Genomic DNA, 24,601 nt, shown 5'->3' with positions numbered 1-24,601 from the left:
TTTGAAATTTCCAGATATCAGAATTTAATAAGGAATACAAGGGACTTCCCTGGCAATCCAGTGGTTAAGACTCTGCTTCTAATTCTGCTTCTAATCCCTGGTCAGAGAACTAAGATCCCATATACTTCACTGTGTGGCCAAAAAGTGAAAGAAAAGAAAAAAGGAATACAAAACAAAGAAGGGAGAGGGGAAGAAGGAAAAGAGCTATCACAGGAGCCCATGGTTTATTTCAGACACAGGTAACAGATATATTGCTTTCAGTTCTAGGCTATGTCCCCTCAGCCCAGCAGACACAAGGGCCGGGACTGAGCCTTCTACATTACAGTTTAGAACATCGAAGATCTACCTTATCCATGGCAGGAAGACTAAAAATGGCACACTCTAGTTCAAGGAAGCAGAGAAAAAAGGGGGAGAAATATAAGTCAGCTCTGAGAAACTGAAGTCCAAGCCTGAGAAGATGCTTGTGTTGCTTCTGGGTTTATCTGCATGATGCTGAATCCTCAAGCCAAGAAATTCAATATAAATTGGTTTAGGAAAATCCCTAGGAATACCACAGGACTCCCTGGGAATACCACAGGAATCCCTAGGAATACCACACAGCCACAGAAAGCAGGAAAGAGCTCTCCAAGGATGTTTCATAACCCAAGGTATATCTCACTAAATAAATGGAAATCTCACTAAAAAGTGACAAGTCAAAAACACCTACTGAAAAAGAATTCATAATAAAATATTAAAAGCTAGACAAGAAAGCAATCCATCATAAGGAAGAATTGGCAGACACAGCAGACAGGACAATTAACACACTAAGAACGGTGCATAATAGAAAAATATGACAAGCAGTGTATAAGTTTTCTTAAAAGTGTTAAAGATGAAAGACAAGAAAATAAACAATAATGAAAATATTGCACTATGAAGAAAAGCAGCTCATTGAGGGAAAAAACCCAAAACTTTAGGAAATGAAAGATATACCACTAAAGACTCAATGCATTAAACAGTAGACTTGACCCAGCTGGAAAGAGAATTGATGAACTGGAAGATGAGGCTGACGAAATTGTTCAAAATAACGGGGGAAAGGGGAAAGTAATGAGATACAAAATATGGAAGAATAGTTAAAAGACATGAGGAAAAGAACACTATAAATATATGTGTGTGTATATATATATATATACACACATATATATTATATACTCATAGACTTTTGGGCTTCTCTGATAGCTCAGTTAGTAAAGAATCTGCCTGCAATGCAGGAGATCCCAGTTTGATTCTTGGGTCAGGAAGATGCGCTGGAGAAAGGATAGGCTATCCACTCCAGTATTTCTGGACTTCCTTGGTGGCTCAACTGGTAAAGAATCTGCCTACAATGCGGGAGACCTGGGTTTGATCCCTTAGTTGGGGAGATCCTCTGGAGAAGGGAAAGGCTACCCGCTCCAGTATTCTGGCCTGGAGAATTCCATGGACTATACAGTCCATGGGGCACAACGAGTAGGATATGACTGAGCAACTTTCACTTTCACTTTCACTTTCAAAGACTTGCACTGAAATGCCACCAAAGGATATACTCTGCCATTTGTGTTTTGAAATAAAAGATCTTTTAACACAAAGACTGAGAATGTTTGCCACTCAGAGACTTCTGAAATGCCACCAAAGGATATACTTCATAAGAAGGAAACTGAAATAAGAAGAAAGGCATGAAATGCAAGAAGGAATGATGAGCAAAGAGATTTATAAATATGTTCGTCAATCTAAACAAGCACTGAAAGCCACTGCTGGTGGAATGTAAATTGGTCCTGCTGCTTCATAGAACAATTTGGCAATACTTTGTAAAGTTTAAGGTGCATGTATCCTATGATCCACAAATTCTACTTCTAGGTATCCACCTTAGAGAAGTGCTTACATATATGCCAAAGAGGCATACACAGCACTGTTGATCACAGCATTGCTTATGATCTGGAATACTGAAAATGTCTTAAATGCCCATTAGCAGAGGAATGGATAAATAAATTGTGGTATATTCAAACCATGAAACAGTATTCAGCAGTTAAAATTTATGAAGTGGCACTATATGAAACAGCATGAATGTTTGCATTTAAAAAAGAATACATTTGAATCAGTTCTAATGAGGTGGATGAAACTAGAGCCTATTATACAGAGTGAAGTAAGCCAGAAAGAAAAACACCAATACAGTATACTAACACATTATGTGGAATTTAGAAAGAAGGTAACGATAACCCTGAATGTGAGACAGCAAAAGAGACAGAGATGTAGTGAACAGTCTTTTGGACTCTGTGGGAGAGGGTGAGGGTGGGATGATTTGGGAGAATAGCATTGAAACATGTATAATACCATATATGAAACGAATCGCCAGTCCAGGTTCGATGCATGATACAGGGTGCTCGGGGCTGGTGCACTGGGATGACCCAGAGGAATGGGATGGGGAGGGAGGATGGAGGGGGGTTCAGGATGGGGAACACATGTACACTCATGGCGGATTCAAGTCAATGTATGGCAAAACTAATACAATATTGTAAAGTAAAATAAATAAATTAATTAAATTTAAAAAATAAATATATTTTTAAAACACACAAACCAGTATTGTCTATTGTTTGTTGTTGTTCAGTCATTAAGTCATGTCTGACTCTTTGTGACCCCCATAAACTACAGCATGCCAGGCTTTTCTGTTCTTCACTATCTCCTGGAGTTTGCTCAAACTCATTTCCATTGAGTTAGTGATGCCATCCAACCATCTCATCCTCTATCGCCCCCTTCTCCTCTTGCTCTCAATCTTTCCCAGCATCAGGGTCTTTTCAAATGAGTCAGTTCTTCGCATCAAGTCCCAAAGTATTGAAGCTTCAGCATGAGTCCTTCCAATGAACACCCAGGACTGATCTCCTTTAGGATTGACTGGTTGGATCTCCTTGTTGTCCAAGGGACTCTCAAGAGTCTTCTCCAACACCACAGTTAAAAAGCAACAATTCTTCAGCACTCAGCTTTCTTTATAGTCCAACTCTCACACCCATACATGACTACTGGAAAATTCATAGCTTTGACTAGATGGACCTTTGTCGGCAAAGTGATATCTCTACTTTTTAATATACTGTCTAGATTTGTCATTGGAGAAGGCAATGGTGACCCACTCCAGTACTCTTGCCTAGAAAATCCCATGGTCGGAGGAGCCTGGTAGGCTGCGGTCCACGGGGTCTCGAAGAGTCGGACACGACTGAATGACTTGACTTTCACTTTTCACTTTCATGCATTGGAGAAGGAAATGGCAACCCACTCCACTGTTCTTGCCTGGAGAATCCCAGGGATGGAGGAGCCTTGTAGGCTGCCATCTATGGGGTCGCACAGAGTCGGACACGACTGCAGCAGCAGATTTGTCATGGATATTCTTCCAAGGAGCAAGTGCCTTTTAATTTTGTGGCTGCAATCACCATCTGCAGTGATTTTGGAGACCAAGAAAATGAAATCTGACACTGTTTCCACATTTCCCCCATCTATTTGCCATGAAGTGATGATAGGACCAGATGCTATGATCTTTGTTTTTTTGAATGTCGAGTTTTAAGCCAGCTTTTTCACTCTCCTCTTTCACCTTCATTAAGAAGCTCTTTAGTTCCTCTTCACTCTCTGCCATTAAAGTGATATCCCCTGCATACCTGAGGTTGTTGGTATTTCTCCTGTCAATCTTGACTCCAGCTTGTGATTTATCCATCCCGGCATTTCACATGATATACTCTGCATATAAGTTAAATAACCAGAGTGACAATATGTTGTCCATTGTTTGTAAATACATATATTTAAGCAAATATATAATAGATGGGCTATCTGAATCAAACGTGTCAAGAAATGAACAGTTGTTAAATTTCAGTGGTAAGTGCATGGATATTTATTATGTTACTTTCTGTATTGTACTTTATGCATCTTTAAAAGATTTTCTTTTTTTTTCTTTTTAATGAAAGGATCTAGGTATTTAGAAATAAGGGTAAATGGGGATAAATGGCTGCATCAGTCCTCAGAGAGGATGATCTGCTGGGATGGGATTAGGAGGGAGGCTGAGTCCTGGGTCCAGGGATTATGAGGATTAATTCAGATCATCCCCCTAAGCGGATCACCTGGTTGGCATTCCCAGCACTCCAAGCCCTTCAGAGATGTATCTCTGGACCGCAGTCCACTTCCCCCCATACCTCCTGCCTCCTATCTCCACTCTCATGCTCAACCCATTACTGTTCTGCTCAGGGATTACCCACATTTGGGTCCCTAGAATAGATTGGTTCAGGTGTCCCCTGAATACTCCTCAAATCAAGGGTAAGTGATGACCTGCACCCAGGACCCAAGGAGAGATTAGTCCTAATACTCAGGATCAGAGCTCCCTGAGGAGAGCCTGGACCCTTGGATGTTATAGTTGACAACTGCCTTCCCAGTCCCTCCCTCTATTAGCCAAGAGGTCAGCAGTCAAGGTCTGCTAACTGACCCTGCTGGTCAGTCAGAACCAGAAGGAGCTGGGCTGGTGCAGAACAAAGAGTTGCTCTGCTTCCAGCATTAGACTCTGTCATTTCTGGGAACCCTATGCCCTTCATCTTCCTGATGCCAACCCCTTCCACCATCACTGACAAGCACTCTGCTCCCCAAGTTTTGACAAACCTAAAGTCTGCAGCAGTCCCTCTGGAAGGGGTCTGGGTGGACTTGCCCAGCAGTCTTTCCCCACAGCTAGATCACATTAACCACAAGGTCTGGAGTGGAGCCCTATCCCCCAGGGAGCACAAGAAACATCTTGATCTGTGCTCACCATCTCTCTGAGTACATACTGAGCTGGGAGTATGAGAGGGAGAAAGAAAGGTGAGGAGAGGAGGCAGGGTGTGGAGGGAGGGAAAGAGAGACAGAAGCTGAGAGGCAATATTATTGTCAACAGGCAACACTGAACTCCTTGAGTGTGAGATCATATACTAAATGATAAGCAGAATATACAGATGTGAAGTTGGGAGATTTACCTTTACTCATTCATTCTACGTGTAAGAGAATTTGTCAGATGCTAGAGATACACAGAAGACCATGGTAACTTCCCAGTCTTCAAGAAAATGGGCAGACAGAAAATTAAAAACCTGACCATGACAACCCTGAGTGACTGGCACTGCCCTAGAAAGAAAGGAGGATAGGGTGTGTATAATGGGGTGGAAGGGAGAGTTAGGAAGGGCTGCCTAGAGATGACTCCCTGCTGAGTGTTGAAAGATAAGTAGGGGATGTCCAGGTGAAGAAAGGTTCTCCCCTGAAGAATATGGAGGGATCGTGAACCTGGGAGCCTGTGGCGGTGACAAAGACAATATATGCCAAAGACCTTGCGAGTGGATGGGCGACAGAAGGGATTGGTGTGTGTCCCTGGCTTAGGAATCTCGCAGTGCTTTTCTGGATGTCCTGGGACGCCCCAGTTCTCAAGTGTACCAATATTTTTCCTAGCTAAGACCTTCAGAGATGTGAGAACAATTGCTTCTTCAAGACCTGGCCCCTGGTAGACGTTCCTTGAATGAATGATGAAGTTAAGTGACATAAGCCCGCGGAAGTTTCACATCTCCCATTTTTAAGAGTGTAAATCAGCAGTGCCCACCCTGAACAGGCTATGCGTGCAGGATGAGTGGGGGTCATGCTCGCAGCCCACCGGGAGTAGGGCTCGTGGGAAGGCAAGCGGTGGAGAAAGGCGGCCTTCGGACACTAAGGACTGTGTAGGGCCACGGAGCCGCCGCTCCTAAGAGGGTCCCTGCTTCTGGCTTGGTGAGGGGCGCACTCAAGGACAACAGAAGGATCAGGGCCCTGAGTTCACGTATCCTGGCCTCAGTTTCCCCGCTCCTGCCCTCACACAATTCTGAGTCTGGGGCGGGTGGCCGGGGTCCGCGCCGACTGCGGAGCTGCGGGGCGCGCCCTGCGCCGTAAGGAGCCAGAGGAGTGGAAAAGCATTCGCGTGTTTTCAGGAAACAGGCCGGGAGGGTCCGTCCATCCTTTTGGTTTTCCTGCCTCATCACCGAGCGAGACGGGATCCTGGCACACGGAGCAGAGGGGGTCCCCCCGCGCAGCCGACTCCTAGCTGCTCGCACTCTCCGCGCGGGTCTCCTCCCATCGCCCGCTCGCTCGGCCTCGGGGAACTCGGGAGCTGCGGCTGCAGACCGGCTTCCGGGCGGCGGCGGGGGCGGTGTCAGGTGGCCCGGCCAGGCCCCGCCCCCTCGGCCGGCCCGCCCTCCCTCCCCGGCGCACCCGGCTCCGGTACCCGGCCTCGCGGCGGTGGCGGCGGTGGCGGCGGCGGCGTCTGCTCCGGGAGGCAGCGGCGGTGGCGAGAGCGGCCATGGAGGCGGGCGCCGGGGCCGGCGCGGGCGCCTCGGGCTGGAGCTGCCCGGGCCCAGGTCAGAGCGTCCCTCCCTCACCTCACCAATGCCTCTCCTTCCTCTTCTCCATCTCTCCTCCCCCCAGACCCCCACGGCCTCTGCCCCCTCCGCTACTCCCCACCTTGACGTCCGAAGTCTTCCTCCTCCCTCCATCCTGCCCCCAACCCGGGCCCGGTCTCCATCTTTCCCGGCTGGGTCTTCCCCACACTGGCCGCATCCTCCTTGGCAGTCCCTGCCCTGAGCCTTCTCAGTCTCGACTCTCCAGCCTCATACTGCTTCCAGCCCTAGGGTCTCTACAGATCCTGCACCCGCTCGCACCCCTAAAGCTTCTGAGCGCGGGGCGCGGGTAGGGTGGACGAAGTCTAGGGAGAGATGGAGGGGAGGGGAGGGGTTCCGGTCCACGCGACCCCCGCCAGCCATCGCCGGCCCCCCTCCCCACCTTCCCCTTAGGAGCACTACCTCACCCTTTCAGCCTCTTTACTGGCTCCCACCCTCTGCCATTCTTGTCCATCTTACCACTCTTCCCCTCTGGGCTAAAGAGACACACACCCTTTCTGCCTGTGCAAGGGAGAGGAGCCTGGAACAGAGGTTGCAGAGGAGGATGGGCAGGGCAGGGCGGGGTCCCCAGAGGCCCAGCCTGAGGGGCAGCTTGGGGAGAGGAGTCGCAGTGCCTGGGAGAGTGAGCCAAGTACTTCCACCGGAATGAAAATCCCAAGGGCTCCGAAGGGCTAGAAGGTGTGTCCCTTCCCCTCTCCGCCTCACCCCAACCACCCTGGCACCCCACAATCCCTCCTCTCTCCCTGCTCACAGGACCCACAGTGACCACTTTAGGCTCCTATGAGGTGTCCGAGGGTTGCGAGAGGAAGAAGGGCCAACGCTGGGGGTCCCTGGAACGGCGGGGGATGCAAGCCATGGAGGGTGAGTTTTCCCATAAAGCTTTCTTTCCTTCCCCCTCACCCAATTTTCCTTCCTCCCTCTGACCCTCCAGAACTCTGAGCCAGGACACACACCTTCCCCCTAGTTCAGCTCAGCACCTGCTAGCCCTCCTCAGGGCTCAGGCTTTGAGGGAAGTTCAAGGTACATCCTTTTGGGGTTCTAATCACCAGCTAACCAGGTTGTGTGTCCCGAGGGAGCTGCCAGACAGAGAAAGAGGCCTCTTTGGACAGAGCTTTGAAGCAGCCTTTCAGCAGGGGGTTTGTTCTCTCTGCCTCCCGACCCAGATCCCAAGCTGTCTCTTATTTTGAAAAGCAGGGAAGTGAGCATGTGAACTGTCTTTCTGGTGCTGCCACCACTGACTTCAAATGGAAGCCTGGTGGCTTTGGTTCTCTAGGCTATCTTACTGCTTGAAAGAGGGAGCCTGGGAAGGGGGCTGCTGAAAAGGCCAACCTCCCAACACATGTGTATTCCCACCACACCCATGTGACTTGGCAGTTGCTGCCAACACCCGGAGGATGCTAGAAGGATGCTGGTCCTGTTGCCAGGACTTCCTGTGAAGGGTCCCAAGGTCCCTGTGCACATCCAGTGTGGACAATCTTGCCCCCGCCCCGCCACCCCGGGGAGACAGATGATGCCAGGGGTCCCAGATGAATCTTAGGCTGTGGTTACTGGACAAAACCAGACCAGAGATTCAGAATTTTAAAACAAAACAGTTGCCATCCAGATAAGGTTTTGCTATTTAGAGGAACTGCATTGCAGTAAAGGAGGGGGTGCTTGCGAGCCAGAGACTGGAGACCAGCACACCCCAGTTTCTTAACTCATTAAAATGGCAGGCTTTCTTTTACACACAAGTACAACCTATGACTTCCCCCTAAAAACTGCCTTGTGGTCAGCAGGGGAGGAAAGGAGACCCCCAGACACTCAGCAGGGAAAAGAAAAGTGGACTTGGTAGAAAATTTCAAAAAGGCTATTCAATGGAATATGTTTGGAAGGGCCCCAGTGTTTGTCCAGTAAATCCTTTAGATCATTTCATTCAGATGTTCTCTTTCTCTGCCTACTGACAGGCAACACTTTCTTATCATGGAAAGGTTAGTTTCTCACAAGCCACTTGGATCGTTTGTAAACTTTGTACAAACCTCCAAACCGTAATTCTTGCCCTGTTTGGCTTAAAGACACACCCAGTGTCTGAATCCTTTCTTGACTACTTGTACCCAGAGACAAGGATGGAAGAAGCAGGTATCCTTGTGCAAGCCGGTCCCTGGCTGTTCAGTCCACCTGAAGGCAGTCCTTGGAGGCCCTAGAGGCAATATTGGTCCAGAAAGCGCCTGGGAGGGGGATGGATACCTCCAAACTTGACTCTCACACCTCGGAGCTCCTCAGGCATGCAGGTGCTGCCCAGGGGCTCCTTGGGGGACACCAGGTGGCACTATTATACCATCTCTGCCCTCTAAGGACAGTGAGGTGGAGGGCCCTCTAAGGACTGGGGAAGAAAGTTGGCTCTTACTGGCGGGATGTTGCGGGGGGTTCTCTCCTAGGGGAAGTGTTACTCCCAGCTCTCTATGAGGAGGAAGAGGAGGAGGAAGAGGAGGAAGAAGAGATGGAAGAAGAGGATGATTCAGGGCAGAAAGGTGGCAATGCGGGCTCCCTGTCGATGAGCAAGCACCGAGGCCTGAGCCTCACGGAGACAGAGCTGGAGGAGCTAAGGGCTCAGGTGCTGCGGCTGGTGGCAGAACTGGAGGAGACCCGGGAGCTGGCAGGGCAGCACGAGGATGACTCTCTGGAGCTGCAGGGTGAGCACCTGTGATGGGGCTGGAGGGCTTGGGCCCAAAGGCACTGGGTCCCCAGCCTGACACCAGCTCCCCTGTCCCTGCAGGGCTCCTGGAGGACGAGCGGATGGCCAGCGCCCAGCAGGCAGAGGTGTTCACTAAGCAGATCCAGCAGCTCCAAGGTAATTTCTTGCACTTGGACTGGCGGGTAGGCAGTCATCTGAGTACTTGTGTCTTGAGGGTTTAGCAGAGGCACAGCAGACCAATGGAGCCGAACTCGGTACTTTCTCCTCACTTTCTTCTACTATTCTTACCCTTTTCTCCTCATCTCTCCATTACCCTCTTAATTTCCGTTTTGTTTTTTTTTGGCACCTCTAACTGACTCTTCTGTCCCCCTCCTCCTTCCCTTTTTTTGCCCTCCCATTTCACCCCCTTTCCTTGAGGCTAACTCCCTCTTCTCCCCTCAGTCTCTCCCCTTCTCGTCCCTTTTTCTTTGTTCTCCTGGTCAGTGCCAGGGGTAGGTAGTCAGGGTTGAATTGCAAACCATATTACTTTTTCCCCCATCCCTCCAAGAGCATCATGGGAAGAGTGGTGAGCCAATGAGAAGTGACAGGAGGGGACTCAGATGAGAATGCTTCTCTTGCTACTGAGGACCGAGCTGCTGCTGCTGCTGCTGCTAAGTCGCTTCAGTCTCAGGGTCTGTGCGACCCCTGAGACGGCAGCCCACCAGGCTCCGCCGTCCCTGGTATTCTCCAGGCAAGAACACTGGAGTGGGTTGCCATTTCCTCCTCCAATGCATGAAAGTGAAAAGTGAAAGTGAAGCCGCTCAGTCGTGTCAGACTCTTAGCGACCCCACGGACTGCAGCCTAGTGGCCCCCAAAGCCCTTTTGTTTCTAACGCCCACGTCTCTGGGAAGCAGCAAGGCAGGCATCCTACAGTCCACTGTGCCACCAAATAAAGAGGCAGGTTTTGTTACATCTGTGGGCTTTGGGAAGGTTTTGGGGAGCTGCCCTAGAAAACTGCAGGGACTCTCCAGGCAGAACTGAGATCAAGCCAAAAGAGAAGTATAAATGGAAAAATAAGGAAGGCTGGCAAGCAGGCCTGGAGAGGAGCAAGCCAAGGTGGGAGAGGAGGAGGGAAAGGGGAGGGAAAGAAGACGTAAGCAAAGGTAGAAAATAAAACAGGAAAAGTAGACAATAAAGGTGCTGAGGTGGTGGGGAGGTAAAAGTGTTAGTCGCTCAGTCGTGTCCGACTCTTCGCGACCCCATGGACTGTAGCCCACCAGGTTCCTCTGTCCATGGGATTCTCAAGGCAAGAATTCTGGAGTGGATTGCCATTCAGGGAGGGAGAGAAACTGCAGGAGCCATGTTGCTCTGGGGAAAGAGTGTGAGCATTGTTCTCAGGTCACCTAGATTCTTGAGCCCAGTTCTGGCACATAACAAGCTTTGTGATCTTGAGCAAGTCACTTTTATCTTTCTGAGACTCAGTTCCTTAGCTGTAAAATAGGGCTGACTTATATGCTTTATCAACCATTTATTGAGTGCCTATATACTTGGAGGACTAGCTATGGACAACATAGATCAGATCCCTGCCCTAATGAAGAGTACATTCTGATGGGAAAGGCAGAAAACAGACAAACACCATCAGTTCAGGAAGAAAATATAACAATATGATATGGATGGGGGTAAGATGGAAGTGTATTTTTGATAGAGTAGTTAGAAATGTCTGAGAAGGGGTCATTTGAACTAAGACCTGAATCATGAAGAAGATCTGAGGGACATGCACACCAGGCAGGTGAATTAGCAACTGCAGAAGCTCAGAGGCAAGAATAAGCTTCATGTGTTTGAGGGATATCGTGGCTGGAGCAAAGTGTTTGTGGGGGATTTTGCTAAGAGAGAGTTCTGAGAAGTGGGAGAGTTCAGATTACAGAGGACCTTATAAGCCAGCTGAGAGGTTTGACTTGTATTCTAAGTATAGTGGAAAACATGGGAGGGTATTAGCCAGGGCTGGAGGGATATGATCCACTTTACATTCTTAAAAGAATACTTTGGCTACTCTGTGGAAATTGAATGACAAGAAAAGAGTCAAAACAGTTGAGTCTGGTCAGCAAATAATTGCAATAGTCCAGCAAAGAAATGATGGTTATTTGGATTAGAGCAGTAGAAATGGAGATGATTGAGAATACAATTTGAAATTTAGAGCTCTCAGGACTTGCTGAATTGGATTGGGGGATAAGAGAGGCATGAAAGATGACTTTGCCTTGAGAAACTGAATGGATGGTGGTGTCATCTACTGGAATGCGAACAACTTGACAAGGAACAAATTTCAGGGCTAGGAGAACCCTTTAAGACATGTTTTCTACCTGTTGAGTTTGAAATGGCTATTGACATCTAAGTCAATATATTAAAGGAAGCTGCTGGATATATGAATCCAGAACCAGAGGAGAAATCAGGACTGAGGATATAAATTTGGGAGTCATTAGCATATAGATTACATTTGAATCCATGGGAGATCACAGTGAAATCACATGGAGAGATACAGGAAAAGGAGAGAAAAGGGTTCCAGGGATGCTCTGAAAGTTAAAAGTCTCACAGGCAAGGAGAAATGAACAGAGACTGAAGTAGGAGGAACCACTGAAGCATTTGGTTACCTGGAAGCCAAGAGCAGAAAGTGCTTCAGGGAGACAGTGATCAGCGCTGTCAAAAGTTGCTAAGTAAGACGGCCATTGGTTTGGGCAAGACGGAGGGCTGTGAGACGTTTCAGTGAAGATAGAAGCCTGACTGTACTGAGCTTGAAGAGGAAAGGGGAAGTGAAATGGAGAAGGTGAGTACGCATAATTCCAGTAGTCATGTCTTGGAGAGAAGCAGAGAAACAACGGAAAAGAAGTCAAGGGACAAAAAAAAAAAAAAAAAAGAAGTCAAGGGACAGCTCCTGGTGTTTCGTTTTTGGGGGATGGGTCACACTGGATCATGTTGGTATGATGAAAGAAAGGATCCGCTAGAGCATTAGACCTCACGTAAGCCCAGGGGTGGGATGGGGCGGCGGGTGGTGGTGGTGGGGGTGGGGGTGCTGCAGGTCTGGGTGGTGGTGGTTTAGTCACTAAGTCGTGTCCAACCTTTGCAACCCCGTGGACTATAGCCTGTCAGGCTCCTCTGTCCATGGGATTCTCCAAGCAAGAATTCTGCAGTGGGTTGCCATTTCTTTTGCCAGGGGATCTTCCCGACTCAGGAATCGAACCCGGGTTTCGTACCTTTCAGACAGATTCTTTACCCGCTGAGCTATGAGGGAAGGTTTGGGGAAGGCACCCAAACCCCACGCCACGGAGGAGTCCTTGCGCACGCGCGTTGCCCGTTTCCGCCAAGAGGGGGCGCGCGCGGCCTCAGAGGTAGCTGGTGTTGAGAGGCCGTTCCGGCCGCCACAGCCCTTCGGGGGCTGGGACCGGCCGGCGGCGGGAGGCCCCGCCCAGAGAGACCGCTTGGTGAGGGGCGGGCCAGTGAGATGGAGGCCATAACCAGTGAGTGAGAAGTGATTTTTCTGTGCCCCTCGTCCGGCTCCAGGGCCTTCGGCGTCGCCCCGATAGCCCCAGTCTCACTGCCAACCGGCGCTGGCTCTTCAGCACCCGGGTCCGGCCTTTCCAACTCCTAGCGAGGCCGCCCCAGTAAGGGGCCGCCCAGCCCAGCCTCCAGATAAGGTCCTCCCTGGTGTCCGCAAGCTCCACCCCGCTGCCCCTGTGTGTTTCTAATTAAGAGCTTTTCAAGGTTGACCCTCCGTCATTCAGTGGATCTGAGAATGTCCTTTTTTTTTTAAAAGACATAGAGGAAAACCTCAGGGATACTTGAACCTGAACATCAGGGGCAGAGTGGGGAAGTGGAGGTTTCTGACAGAAAACCCACCCGGGCCTTTATCCTAATGGCCAGTGACTTGTGTGTCTCCGCCACTAGGCTATATGCTCCAAGGGGCAGACTGTTCAGTAGTAAAAAGGGCAAGGACTTTGTTTCCTTCGAATAGGAAGGAAGTCAGAGAATCTAAGCAGAGATGTTTGGGCTTGGCACAGAGGTGATCAACTAATACTTGTTGAGTAGACTAAGTAGAGGAGACAGCTAGGATGCTTGCAGAGAAAGGAAGACTGGCAAAAGGTGTGCCTGGAACCGCACCTGTGAGCTTGGCAGTGTAGGGCCAGAGACCTTCCCCCATGCCTCCGGACTCCCCATCGGCCCAGCGTTTATGTCTGTAGTATGTCCAAGTTTTTCTAGTCAAACCTCCATTTTCTGTTCTAGTGTTTGTTTGTTTGTTTTTAATACCCAAACATACAATTCTGCACCTGTAGTCCTCAGTAAAAGTTTGTGAACTAGATGTATCCCCTGCCTCATTTATGCATGTATACAGCAAATATTTATTGAGTACATTATGCTAGGGTCTCTGGCAGATCCTGGAGCTATAATGGTGAGCAAAACAGACACGATTCCTGTCTTAATGAAGCTTGCAAGTGAAGGGGAGGCCAGCGTTTTAATAACACACACGCTGCAAAGTACAAGGGGCTATGAGAGCATTTAATGAAAGACTTCGCTTAATTTATTGAGAAGGTTGGGGTAGAGGCTAGGGAAGGTTGAAATCTGAAGGGAGTTGGGGGCAAGGGTTAGGGAGAGGCTGCCTTGCAAAGAGTTTGTGGGAAAGTCCTGACCCTCCTAACTGAATCCTAATTTCCTAATCCTGACCCCCAAATTTTGAATTCTGTGTTGGTGGCAATATCTTTTTACTCTTGCTCCACATTTAGGTTCTCCTGATTCCCAATGAGTACCTCTATTCAGAAACCCTGAGATGCTTCACAGATACTGAGAGCTCTGACATGTTTATTTTGTACATTAGAACATATTATAAAATATAGGCTTGTTGTGAAAACTATCAAAGCAGTGATATATATAATGTGGAAAGTAAAAGTCCCTCTCACATGCTAAATCATTCCTTAGCAGCAACTGTGTTTTATGGTTGAGGACTTCTATCTTTCCAGACCCTTTTCTATGTCTCTATATATTTGTGTTATATACTATACGTATAAATATTTTTGCAAAAATGGATAATACCATGTATTTTACAGCTCATTTTTCTTTCTAGTTAGTATATTATGGAAACCCTTTCATGTTTTCTCTATAGATCTACCACTTTCTTTTAAATGGCAGCCAATATTCTATTTCATCTTCTTCAATTTAAACAATCCCTTATTAATTGGCATCTAGTTTATTTCCCCATTGTTTGATTACCTTGCTATGAGCTTATATTTGAATTTCAGCTGTGAGCTCTAAATACACATTGTTTTGGGACCAGCACTTAACACAAGCAGTTCGTGGAAAATCTGAGCCTCTGTAATTTCTAAGCTCCCAGACTGAATAGATGAGAATAATCTATAAGTGTTTTTTTAGTAAGATACTTTTTGGGAAGACTCAGGGCATAAGTAAAATGCTAAAAATTAGGTCTGGTCTTTAACTGTTAGGTGATTTCTTAGAAGTACCTAATACTTTTTGCTTGGGGTAGCCTAATTTGTTTTTTTTGTTGTTGTTGTTGGTCTTTTGGGTTTTGTTTTTTGTTTTTTTTTTGCCTAATTTGTTTTTGATGCAAAGCCTCAAGATCTGCTTTCCTATTGTACCTTACTACCTAGATTGACTGTGTTCTCTTAGGTATTCCCTTTATTCCACATCAGGTGAAGCTGTACTTCTCTGATGGGGTAGAGACCAGGTTGTCAGGAGTTTCCAGATAAGAAATAAACCTGCCTTTTAACTTTGTGCCTCTAGAATATGGTTGGTTATCCTCTTGATCATCTCAATATCATCTTTGGGCTTTGCAGGTGAGCTGCGGTCCTTGCGGGAGGAGATTTCCCTGTTAGAGCGTGAAAAGGAATGTGAACTTAAGGAAATAGAACAGGAGTTGCACTTAGCCCGGGCTGAGATCCAGACTCTGCGGCAAGCAGCGGAGGACTCCGCGACTGAACATGACAGTGACATAGCCTCGCTGCAGGAGGACATCTGCCGGATGCAGAATGAACTCGAGGACATGGACCGAATCCGAGGAGAGTACGAGATGGAGATCACCTCCCTCCGTGCAGAAATAGACATGAAGAACTCTGACCCTTCCAATAGTTTCAGTCTCTCAGATTTCTCTGAGATGCAAGGTATGAGAAAGTGAGCCCTCCTCCCGGTCTGTGAGTCAAATCAAGCAGAGGGAGCTAGGCTGCAAGAAGGTGGGCTTAGATCATGAATTGGGAACCTGTAGAAGAAACTTCTAGGTGGGATTCAAGACTGTAAGAGAGAAAAGCTTGAGGTCATGTAACCAATCTATGATGGTATAAGAAACAGTACCATGGAGATGTCCCCTGAGAATTCTTCCTCACAGAGCCATCGTACATTTGTTGATTTGCCTGTGCTAAAGCCCTTCCTGCTTCCCTAGTGGCTCAGATGGTAAAGAATCTGAATAGAGGGCATGGCAACCCACTCCAGTATTCTTGCCTGGAGAAGCCCCTTGGACAGAGGAGCCTGGTGGACTACAGTCCATGGGGTCACAAAGAGCTGGACATGACTGAGCAACTAAGCACAGCATTGCACACAGCCTTCCCCAAGTAGAAGTTTTAGGGGGCGACAAACCAGAGCACAAGACAGCTGGAGAGGAACAGAGGTTATTTCTAGTAATACATGAGGTACACAAAAGCTTAGAGCTCTGCTCAGAGTCTCCCAGTGAGTTGCTAGGCTTCATGACATCAGAGACTTTGCCTTTATTCTGAGGCTAGATTTATGATCTGAGTATAATGGGAGGCCCTGTACTAGGCCAGGTCAAGCAAAGGCAGTCAACAAGGAATCAAAAGAACTTCAAGTTTTCCCAGCTGTAACAGGCTTCTCAGAAGCGCCTTTGGACTGATATACTCTGAGAAGGAGGTTAACACAGTTGGAAGGCTTGGGCTGTTCAGAATCTCAGCTCTGCTAATTAGCAGGATAAACTTAGCCTGGTTATTATCTCACGGTTTCCATAGCTGTGAAAATTGATTAATAAAACTTTATAGTTGGATGGGATTCTGGAACAGGAAAAGGACCTTAGAGAAAACGTAGAGAAATCTGAATAAAGTATAGAGTTTAGTTAACAGTAATATACCAGTGTTCATTCCTTACTCATGACAGATGTACCCATGGAAAGATGTTAACAAGAGGGGAAGCTGGGTGAAAATACTTCCAGGGAATTTCGCACTATCTTTGCAACTTTTCTGTAAATCAAAAACTGTTCTAACACTAAAAGTTTATTTAAAAAGGAAGAAAGAAAGAAAACCTTATAGGGCTATTTTGGGGATTAAATGAAATGCCTAGTATGCTGAAAGCACTCACACACAACTAACGCCAAGGCGGGAATCATCCGGTCTAATGCTTAGCACATGGTTAGCTTTTATTAAAGATTAGTTTCCTTCCTTCCTTCTACGGTAATCTGGAGTATGTGGAAGACTTTTGATTGGACTAAAGAAGGAACACTAGAAGTAAATGTCAGGGTGTTGACTCTTAGAGCGGGAAAGATAGGCCTTGGGCTCTAATTGGAGCAAGTTAGTGTTCTTTAAACATCAGCAGAATTAGTATTCTGAGAGAATTAATTCTTCATCATGAAAAAACAAAGCAGATATGTGTGTTTCTATTTTCACATCATGAAAAAGTATTGGTATCTGGAACTTAGGATCTGTGCTGGGCATTTTAACCAGATCTCTGCTGATGCTTGTGGATGTATAATTTGTGGGTTCAGTTGTGGTGAGCTTTTTTGCTGGCAGATAAAAAAGATCATTAGAAAGAATTCTTGACCACGTGCAGGCCAATGGATTGGGTGTGATGATAAAGGAAGTAAAAGGACAACAAGAAGTGCAAGGATGCCTGGGTTGTCTCTGAAAGCTGAGGACTGGCAGTTCACACTCTCAGCTTTTTGTACTAAAAGTGTAAGGACAATAACCGTAAACAGTTGAATGGGAACTTTAAATACAATAAACCAAAAACCCTCACAATTAATTAATTAAACCCTCAAAGCTCCTAAAAATCTGAAGGTTGGTTTTGCTTGTTTTGCTGGTTTTGCTGCCACCTCCACACCCTCCCCACCCCACCCCTCTTGGTTGAAGTTTGGAAGATGGACACCCAGGGCCAGTCTTCTGGGAAGTTGAAAAGAAGGGCAGCACACTGAAAGAGGACAAAGACCCATTGCAACTTGAAACTTTCTGGGCCCCGTCTTCTAAACCTCTGCATGGGGTATCTCATCTGTCTCTAGAAAAAGAAACTCTTCAGCTTTCTGCAGCCAGATTTCTGGGCTAGAAAACTGGGGGCTGGTCATCTGTGCTTCCTCCCTGGGGTCTCACCTCTCCGCCTGTCCTCTGCAGAAGAGTTGCAGCAACTGCGGGAACGCTACCACTTCCTGAACGAGGAGTACCGGGCCCTGCAGGAGAGCAACAGCAGCCTCACAGGGCAGCTTGCAGATCTGGAGAGTGAGAGGTACAGCCCACAGGCCCACAGGGCTCTTTAGGACAGGGCTATTCCCTGAGTAGAACCGGCGAAGGCAGATGTCAGGCTCCCCAGCCTTCCTCCACTGTGGGAGAGCTGGTCTTTCCCATGGTATCTGAGGGGTTTGAATACTGCTGAGAAGCAGGTATGGGGATCCAACCAGATGTCTCAGGACTAGAGCTGGGCGAGTTCTGAAATTTCATTTTCTTCCACTATAGGCAGTTAGGTCTGGTTGGCTCTGCTCTGGAGTAGAGGAGAAGCAATTCCTTTATTGTCCTCCCAGACTTGATCCAGTCTAAGGATGCACTGCCTCCAAATTGGAGCTGGCTTCACTCCAGTCCCAGGCTGGAGCCTGACTGGACTAGTACCCTTAGGGTCTCTCAGAGCCAGACATGCCTTTGCAGGTTGAGGTGCTGGGGACTTTTTCTGTCATCCTTCAAGTGTGTTTGAGAGGTAAATCACAAGAGAAGGCTCCTTAACTGTCTTTTGCCTAAAATGAAGGCATCAGGACCAGGCATACTTGGCAGGTTGTGCTGGGCAGAACGCTCTCCCGAACGTGGCTCTGGGGTTCTGAATTACAGGACACGAAGAGCAACAGAAAGGTGGCTGGAGTCCCAAACGCTACGGACTATGAGGTCAGCAGAGTCTCAGACCTCAGAAGAGGATTTCCTGGAGCCCGATCCTGGAATGCATTTGTTGCGGCAGCAGCTGCTGGGAGCCAAGGAGCAGATGCATGATATGCAGAGCAAGGTAGGGAAAGGCCAGCTCCTTCACTGCCTCGCTCTTACCTTCTCCTGGCCTGTGTCAGCAGCATCTCCTTAGACACAAGGTCAACAAGGGAGACAGGTGCTATGGCAAGAGATCAGACTCTGGGGTCTCACTTGTGTGCCTTTCATGGAATATTCCAGTAAAAGTACTGCCATACTCTGCCTAGGTCCATTCCCAGAGTTCATATGGTCCCTGTAGTAATTCAGGCTTCCTGTTCCATTTCCCACACAGTGTAAGAAATTGACTTGTGAGTTGCAAGAGCTACATCACCATCGCCGGACCAGCGAGGAGGAGCAGAGGCGGCTGCAGAGGGAGCTCAAGTGTGCACAGAATGAGGTGCTTCGGTTTCAGACGTCCCACAGTGTCACCCAGGTAAACACGGATAGGGCTGGGCACCAGGGGAGGGCAGAAGGGCCCAATTGGAGTTACCGCTTCCAGGGAGGATGAAGGCAGAGGTGGGCTGCACTCTACTGACTCTTGGCCTGCAGCCAGGGGTACGGCCAACTGGAGAGCAAGTGGAGAAGTCACACAGCATTGCATTCTAGAATGGTAGTCATGATGGAGCGTCTGCTGCAGAGAAGAAACTAAACGCTAATGCCCAGGGGAGCTCCTCAAGATGTCTGCTCGGCAAAAAGAACCACTCTGGTGTGGAGAGGGGTCTGCTGATTTCTGAGAGTAACCACTCTTCCCACATCCTCCCCACCACAGAACGAGGAGCTGAAGACCAGACTCTGTGCCCTGCAGCAGAAGTACGATGCTAGCCAGGATGAACAGAGTGAGCTCTTGAAGGTGCAGCTACAACTTCAGGCTGAGCTCCGGCAGCTCAAAGTCATGAAAAGCACAGTAGAAAGCCAGAGTGAGAAGGTAACAGCAACCCGAGATGAGGGGCTGCTCAGGTGCCAAGAGGTTTGGGCAGGGTGGGGAGAAGAGTAGAGCGTTGAAATAGCTCCAGCTGCCACCTGTATGGCACTGCAGGTCCAGGACTCCAGCTGCCCTCGAGTCCCCCATTGGACCAGAGGGCAGCCTGTAAGCGCAGGGCAGGGACCAGTGGATTCTCAGACTGTCTGTGTCTGAGGGCGATTCCAGCAGAAGAGTGAGTGGGTGGAGGACTACAGAGGCACTGCCCCAGGCCCCCTCCACCGCAGGAGCTACAGTGCCAGCTACAGAAGCTGCAGCTGCAGTGCCAGAGCATCTCATGTGAGAAGGACAAGCTGCTGGACGTGCAGCAGCACCTGCGGGACACTCTGCGCTGCCATGAGGCCGAGGTGCAGCACCTCAGGGGTGTTGTGACCACCTACCAGGAGAGCAGCGAGAAGGTAAAACAAGCTTCAGGTGAGGGAGAAGGTAGCCCGGCAGACCCTCCCATGAGAGGCTGGGTCCGCAGGAGAAAGGGATGGTAGTTCTATGGAGGAGCTGTTGGTGAGGAGACTTTATACCTTACTATTAGAACCATAATCACATCCTGTCATTCATGAAGAACATATATGTAGGTCCATATACACAACTATGACTGTGCCCAGTGGAAAGGTGACCTCAGAGGGTCACAACACACTCGGCTTCCTGTGATTTTAAGTCCGAAATGACTGTAGAAAGGAGGCCCTTTCCCTTCCCTGCCTCCCCAGAGAGGAAGCCCCCAGTATCTGTGGAGAGCCTGTTAGGGATTCGTCCATCTCAGGGAGTTCCCCCCTAGACCTGGAAAGGACAGGGTAGGACCCCCTTAGCCCCTGCCCGAGAGGAGAGAGTGTGGCCATGGGTCTCTGGGGATAATGGTGGGGTCTGCCTCCCCACCCCAGAGTGCAGAGGTCCACGCCCAGCTGCAGGAGACGAAGCGGCTGTACCAGTGCAGCCAGGAAACACTGGACCGGCAGAAGCACATGTATGACCAGCTGGAGCAGGAGTTCCTGCTCTGCCAGCAGGAGCTGCAGCAGCTCAGGAGCACCCAGTCCGTCCTAGAGGACAAAGGGAAGTGTGCTAATAAGGTAATTGTAACTAAGACAGGTGAGGTCTCCCAAGCCTTGGAGAGAGGAAGTAGAGGGGCAAGAGATGAAGTCATGCAAATGAAAGGCTTGATGGACTTCCTGTCCAGTCACAGCTGAGTGTGGAAAGGCAGGGAACAGAGACAGAACCCATGCTGTTAACATTAAAACTTTGACTTGACCTTCACTTTGAGCCTGAGCTACAGCTTAGTAGAATCAATACATCTGGGTCCAGTCTGAACACCTGAAGATTTTACACATGATTCCATGAGTGTAGACTTTTTACTTTATTTTTAGAACTATAGTGAAATCCTGTCATTTGTGGAGGAGAACATACACGTAGGCCCATATGCACAACTATGACTGTTAGAACTAGAAAGAGAAGGTCCAGTTTTCTGAGGCAGATTGTAGCTGCTCTTGTCAGAAGGCATGGTTGGTGCCCTGAGTGCTGATTAGTTATTAGAAGAACCTGGGCTTTTCCAGGATTTATTCCATGACTTCAGAGTAGTTAAATTCTCAACTCGAATCTTACCCTTTTTAAATTGAGCAGAATATTACTCTTACCTCACTTTGTTTTAGTGAAAAATCCTGGTGATCAATAAGGCCTTCCTTCCTCACTTTCCCTTTTCTCCATAGTGTGTAAAATGCAAGTCATTATTAATTAGCCTTATTGAGTACTTTCAGCTCCTGATCACTGGCAGGAAATGGAAAAATGTCAACACATGATGCAAAATACTGCTAGAATACTCATTTGCTCCTGCCACAGCAGGCTATGTCTCCAGGGGAAGGCCTTCCGAAGACACAGAGCTGGAGATGTTTTTTGGGCTGCCCTAGTAGTCCACCTGCCTTTCTACACCCAGGCTCACTTTCCCTTCTCCCGCCACACCGACTCCATTGAGAGGGCCAGGGGGTCCATATCCCGCTCATCACTTCCTCTACTAGGGGAGGAGACCATAGGAAGGGAGAAGGATGTTGGCACACAGAGGCAGTCTTTTCTCTAGTCCTAAAAGAGCATTGAGACTAGTCTGATACTAGAAGATTGGGTTTTTGGAGTCATAGGATACTTTAGTCTTCTCAACCCCAGCTTAGCAATAGTTCATACTTCTCTAAAGATTCTTAAAGCTGATGATGAAAACAAATATGGGGGGAAATTAGGGTGAAAGTACATCCTTATTGGTAAGGAACATAATCAGTTATAGAAACAACTGGAAAACTAGAATTCCCAGCACGGTGGGAAAATGGTCTTCACCAGAGGAAAGAAGCAAGGGGGAGGTAAGAAGGGAGGGGCATTGCCAACACTCTCTTGAAAACCACCCTCAGAGAGGACTAGTAGGCAAAATATCCAGCACAGCCAAACTTCAGCCCCGAGCCGCCTGCTGGGGTTCCCGTTCAACATCTAGGCCTCTAGGGGGCGCAGTGGGGCTTGGGGTGATCAGTCTAAGGTGACCACAGGGCGGGAGATCCTGGAGAATCACAGAACAGAACACAGGCGTGGTCCGCTGACCACCCTGCTTGCCCCGCCCCATCCACAGTGTGATGCGCTGCTCTTCAGACTGACAGAATTGCAGGAGACTTACAAAGCCAGCCAGAAGGAGATGGCACAGCTGCAGATGGAGCAGTGCGAGCTCCTGGAGGAGCAGAGGAGGATGCAGGAGGAGCAGGGCCAGCTACAAGAAGAGCTGCACAGGCTCACGTTCCCACTCCCCAAGTCTGGTCTCTTCCATAAGGTAATGGCGGCCAGGGCGGCCGTCAGCTGCGAGGCCCTTCCCGGATGTGAGCGACCTGAGGAGAAGTGAAAGGATGCAAAAGGAACTTTGTCTTAACTCCTCACTTTCTCACCAGTCTCCTCACACAAAACTGCTCAATATAGCCGATTAGGGCTTTAAATCTTGAAATACAACCTCAACTCTGGAATCTGTCCAGCATTTTAGATATTTAGTCCATCTGGAGAAAATGTCCTTGAAATCACTTTGTAAAAAGCAAAAGACATCCACCCACAGGAGGTCTTAACTCCTCCACTGGCAGGTCTGTGTAGAAAGACTCCCCTCCTATCCCAAGTGGGCTGAGCAAAGCCAACTCCTTTGAGGGAAGGGTCCCCAGAGGGAGGAGGCAGAGGTCTTTCCGTGTAACTATCACAGTGCCGCCCACTTCCTTCCACTCCACCTCACAGAGTCAGGAGCTTCTCACAAAGTTACAGGACCTGTGTGAAGTGCAGATGCTCTACCAAGGCATGCAGGAGGAGCAGAAGAAACTGATACAGAACCAAGAGAACATAGTAAAAGAACAGTTAGAACTGCAAGGAGCGCTGCACCGTTTCAAGGAGTCCAGCTTCCGGGAAGTGTTGGAGAATCCCGAGGATCCCAAATGGCCTAAGTCCTCGAAGTGTGGTCACAACAAGGTAACCATAGCAAGAGGCAGGGAGACAGTTCTGGGGGCAGCAGTATGCTAGGGAAAGGTGCTCCATAGCAGGGTCTGAGTTCCGAAGGCCTGTTGGGCCAGGAGCAGAGAGGAAGCTGAAGCCCACTCATGGGCTCCTTAGTCACAGCTTTAGGTCTGGCCTGAGCTGCTCCTCCGGATGGATGCCCACCTGAAGCACTGTGATGATCAGGAAGTCTGTGATCTCCTGATACTTTGAACTCAGTCTCTTTAATACCTCATTTTCCAGATGTAGTTGGAAGTAGAGCAACCTAGTGTTTGTTTGGGTTCTTTAGGACTGACTCTAAACATGTTGTCTTTTCCTCATGAGCTGGTTGATGATTGAGAAGTTCGCTTTCCAGTGATCCAAATTTGTAACCTTTTGGTGTTCTACATGAGGCATATCTGGGGCCATTTGTTTCTAAGAGAGAAATTCCCAGCATATGGGGTTCTTGGTACTGACCTCACTGTCTTCACTGGATTGGAACTTTGCAGCAGTAACAGCCAGGTCAGAGGCGTTAGACTAGAGAATCCATGTGTCTCAAACACCAGTGAGTGGTCAGGCCTCTGAGGTCATATTGGTGGAAATTTCTAAACAAGTATGTTCGGGATTGGGAGATGCATTTGGTCTGAGGCCTCAGTGTAGGCAAGGAAGAGCAGGAAGACAGTTTCCATTTAAGTGAGATCAATTTGTTCAGATATTAGCCTAGACAGGCAGATAGATGCATAGAGCAGCAGAAGTCCAAACCCTGCGATTTGGTTGATCAGGTTCCAGGGGCATCCGATTTCAGCCTGGATAACAGAGACCAGGAACCAGACCAGGAAATAGAAAATATTTCCTTAACTGATCAGATCTCATCCTGGGCATCAGCTGCCAAGGAGCCAGACCCAGAGGGCCCAGAAAGCATGCCCAGAAGCCAGATTTGGAATTGAGGCAGGAGAGGGGCTCGTAGTGAGACCCTGATTGGAAGTCTTCATCTTCCAAGGGAGGAGTTCTTCATATGCTCATGTTCGTGGCCAGGGCTGATTTTAGAATTGGGAGTGGAGGAGGGGACTGAGCCCCAGAGGTCAGGATAATGGATCCACCTGACTAAAAAGAGAGAAGGGAGGCTGAGTGACCTTGAGACCCACTCAGTGCTGCTCCAGGGGGAGAGGAGGTTACCAGAGCATAGCAGCCGGGGGAAATGAGAGCCCAGAAATTGCGGAGTCTCTGCCCTAGGAGATTTTCTCCAGTGAGTAAGAAATTGAAACATGCCAGGTACCTGCAGGCTAAGTGGAAGTCCTGGGCTGCGGTGAGCTGGGAGGGCCAGGTGTGCCATTTCCTGACCTGGGATATCAGACATCCTCACCAGGAGGGGTTCCACTGGAAGGACCACAGCGTCTGAAGTAACGCTGGTGTCTCTCCATCCACTCCCGCCAGTCCAAGATGATCATTGCCCAGATGCAGGCCCTGCAGGAGCTGTATGAGGCCAGTGAGACTGAGCAGGAGCTGCTGCAGCAGGAGCAGGAGCGGCTTCTGGAGGAGCGGAAGAGGCTGCAGGCCGACTTGCAGCTCTGTCTGGAAGAAATGCAGCTGCTCCAAGACCAGTCCCCTTCAATCAAGATGAGCCTGGACTCCTACAGGAAGAGTTATTCGAGCACGACCACCAGCAACGAAAACTGCCACAAGAGCTGCAACATCAATGACGATGAGGGCTACCAGAAGAGCTACAGCAGCAGCCAGGCCAGTGAAGAGAGCCTCCTCAAGAGCTACGAAAGCAGCACCAGTGCCAGCGAGTCCTATCAGCGGAGTTACCTCAGCAGCAGCAGCAGCAGCTCCGACACCTATAAGAGGAGCTATGGCAGCAGCAGCAGCTCCGACACCTATAAGA

The 24,601-nt window shown here is 48.7% G+C and overlaps 1 protein-coding gene across 1 annotated transcript in view; it reads left to right on the top strand.

The window, feature by feature from the left end:
• Positions 1-6,325: 6,325 nt before the first annotated feature.
• The window catches only part of CCDC136 (coiled-coil domain containing 136), a 23,946-nt gene continuing 5,670 nt past the window's right edge, over positions 6,326-24,601 (top strand). The window contains exons 1-14 of the mRNA XM_010831702.1: positions 6,326-6,383; positions 7,176-7,283; positions 8,837-9,091; positions 9,175-9,249; positions 14,907-15,230; positions 17,451-17,562; positions 18,153-18,321; positions 18,571-18,711; positions 19,048-19,203; positions 19,485-19,655; positions 20,133-20,318; positions 21,848-22,042; positions 22,486-22,713; positions 24,151-24,590. Of these exons, the coding sequence (XP_010830004.1) occupies positions 6,326-6,383; positions 7,176-7,283; positions 8,837-9,091; positions 9,175-9,249; positions 14,907-15,230; positions 17,451-17,562; positions 18,153-18,321; positions 18,571-18,711; positions 19,048-19,203; positions 19,485-19,655; positions 20,133-20,318; positions 21,848-22,042; positions 22,486-22,713; positions 24,151-24,590 (2,618 nt within the window). The remainder of the gene's footprint in view (positions 6,384-7,175; positions 7,284-8,836; positions 9,092-9,174; positions 9,250-14,906; positions 15,231-17,450; positions 17,563-18,152; positions 18,322-18,570; positions 18,712-19,047; positions 19,204-19,484; positions 19,656-20,132; positions 20,319-21,847; positions 22,043-22,485; positions 22,714-24,150; positions 24,591-24,601) is intronic.

This window comes from Bison bison, unplaced genomic scaffold (genome assembly GCF_000754665.1).
Source record: "Bison bison bison isolate TAMUID 2011002044 unplaced genomic scaffold, Bison_UMD1.0 scf7180017864530, whole genome shotgun sequence".
NCBI classification, from domain to species: Eukaryota; Metazoa; Chordata; class Mammalia; order Artiodactyla; family Bovidae; genus Bison; species Bison bison.
The sequence above is the reverse complement of the archived record's forward strand: the minus strand, read 5'-3'. Positions and strand labels throughout refer to the sequence as shown.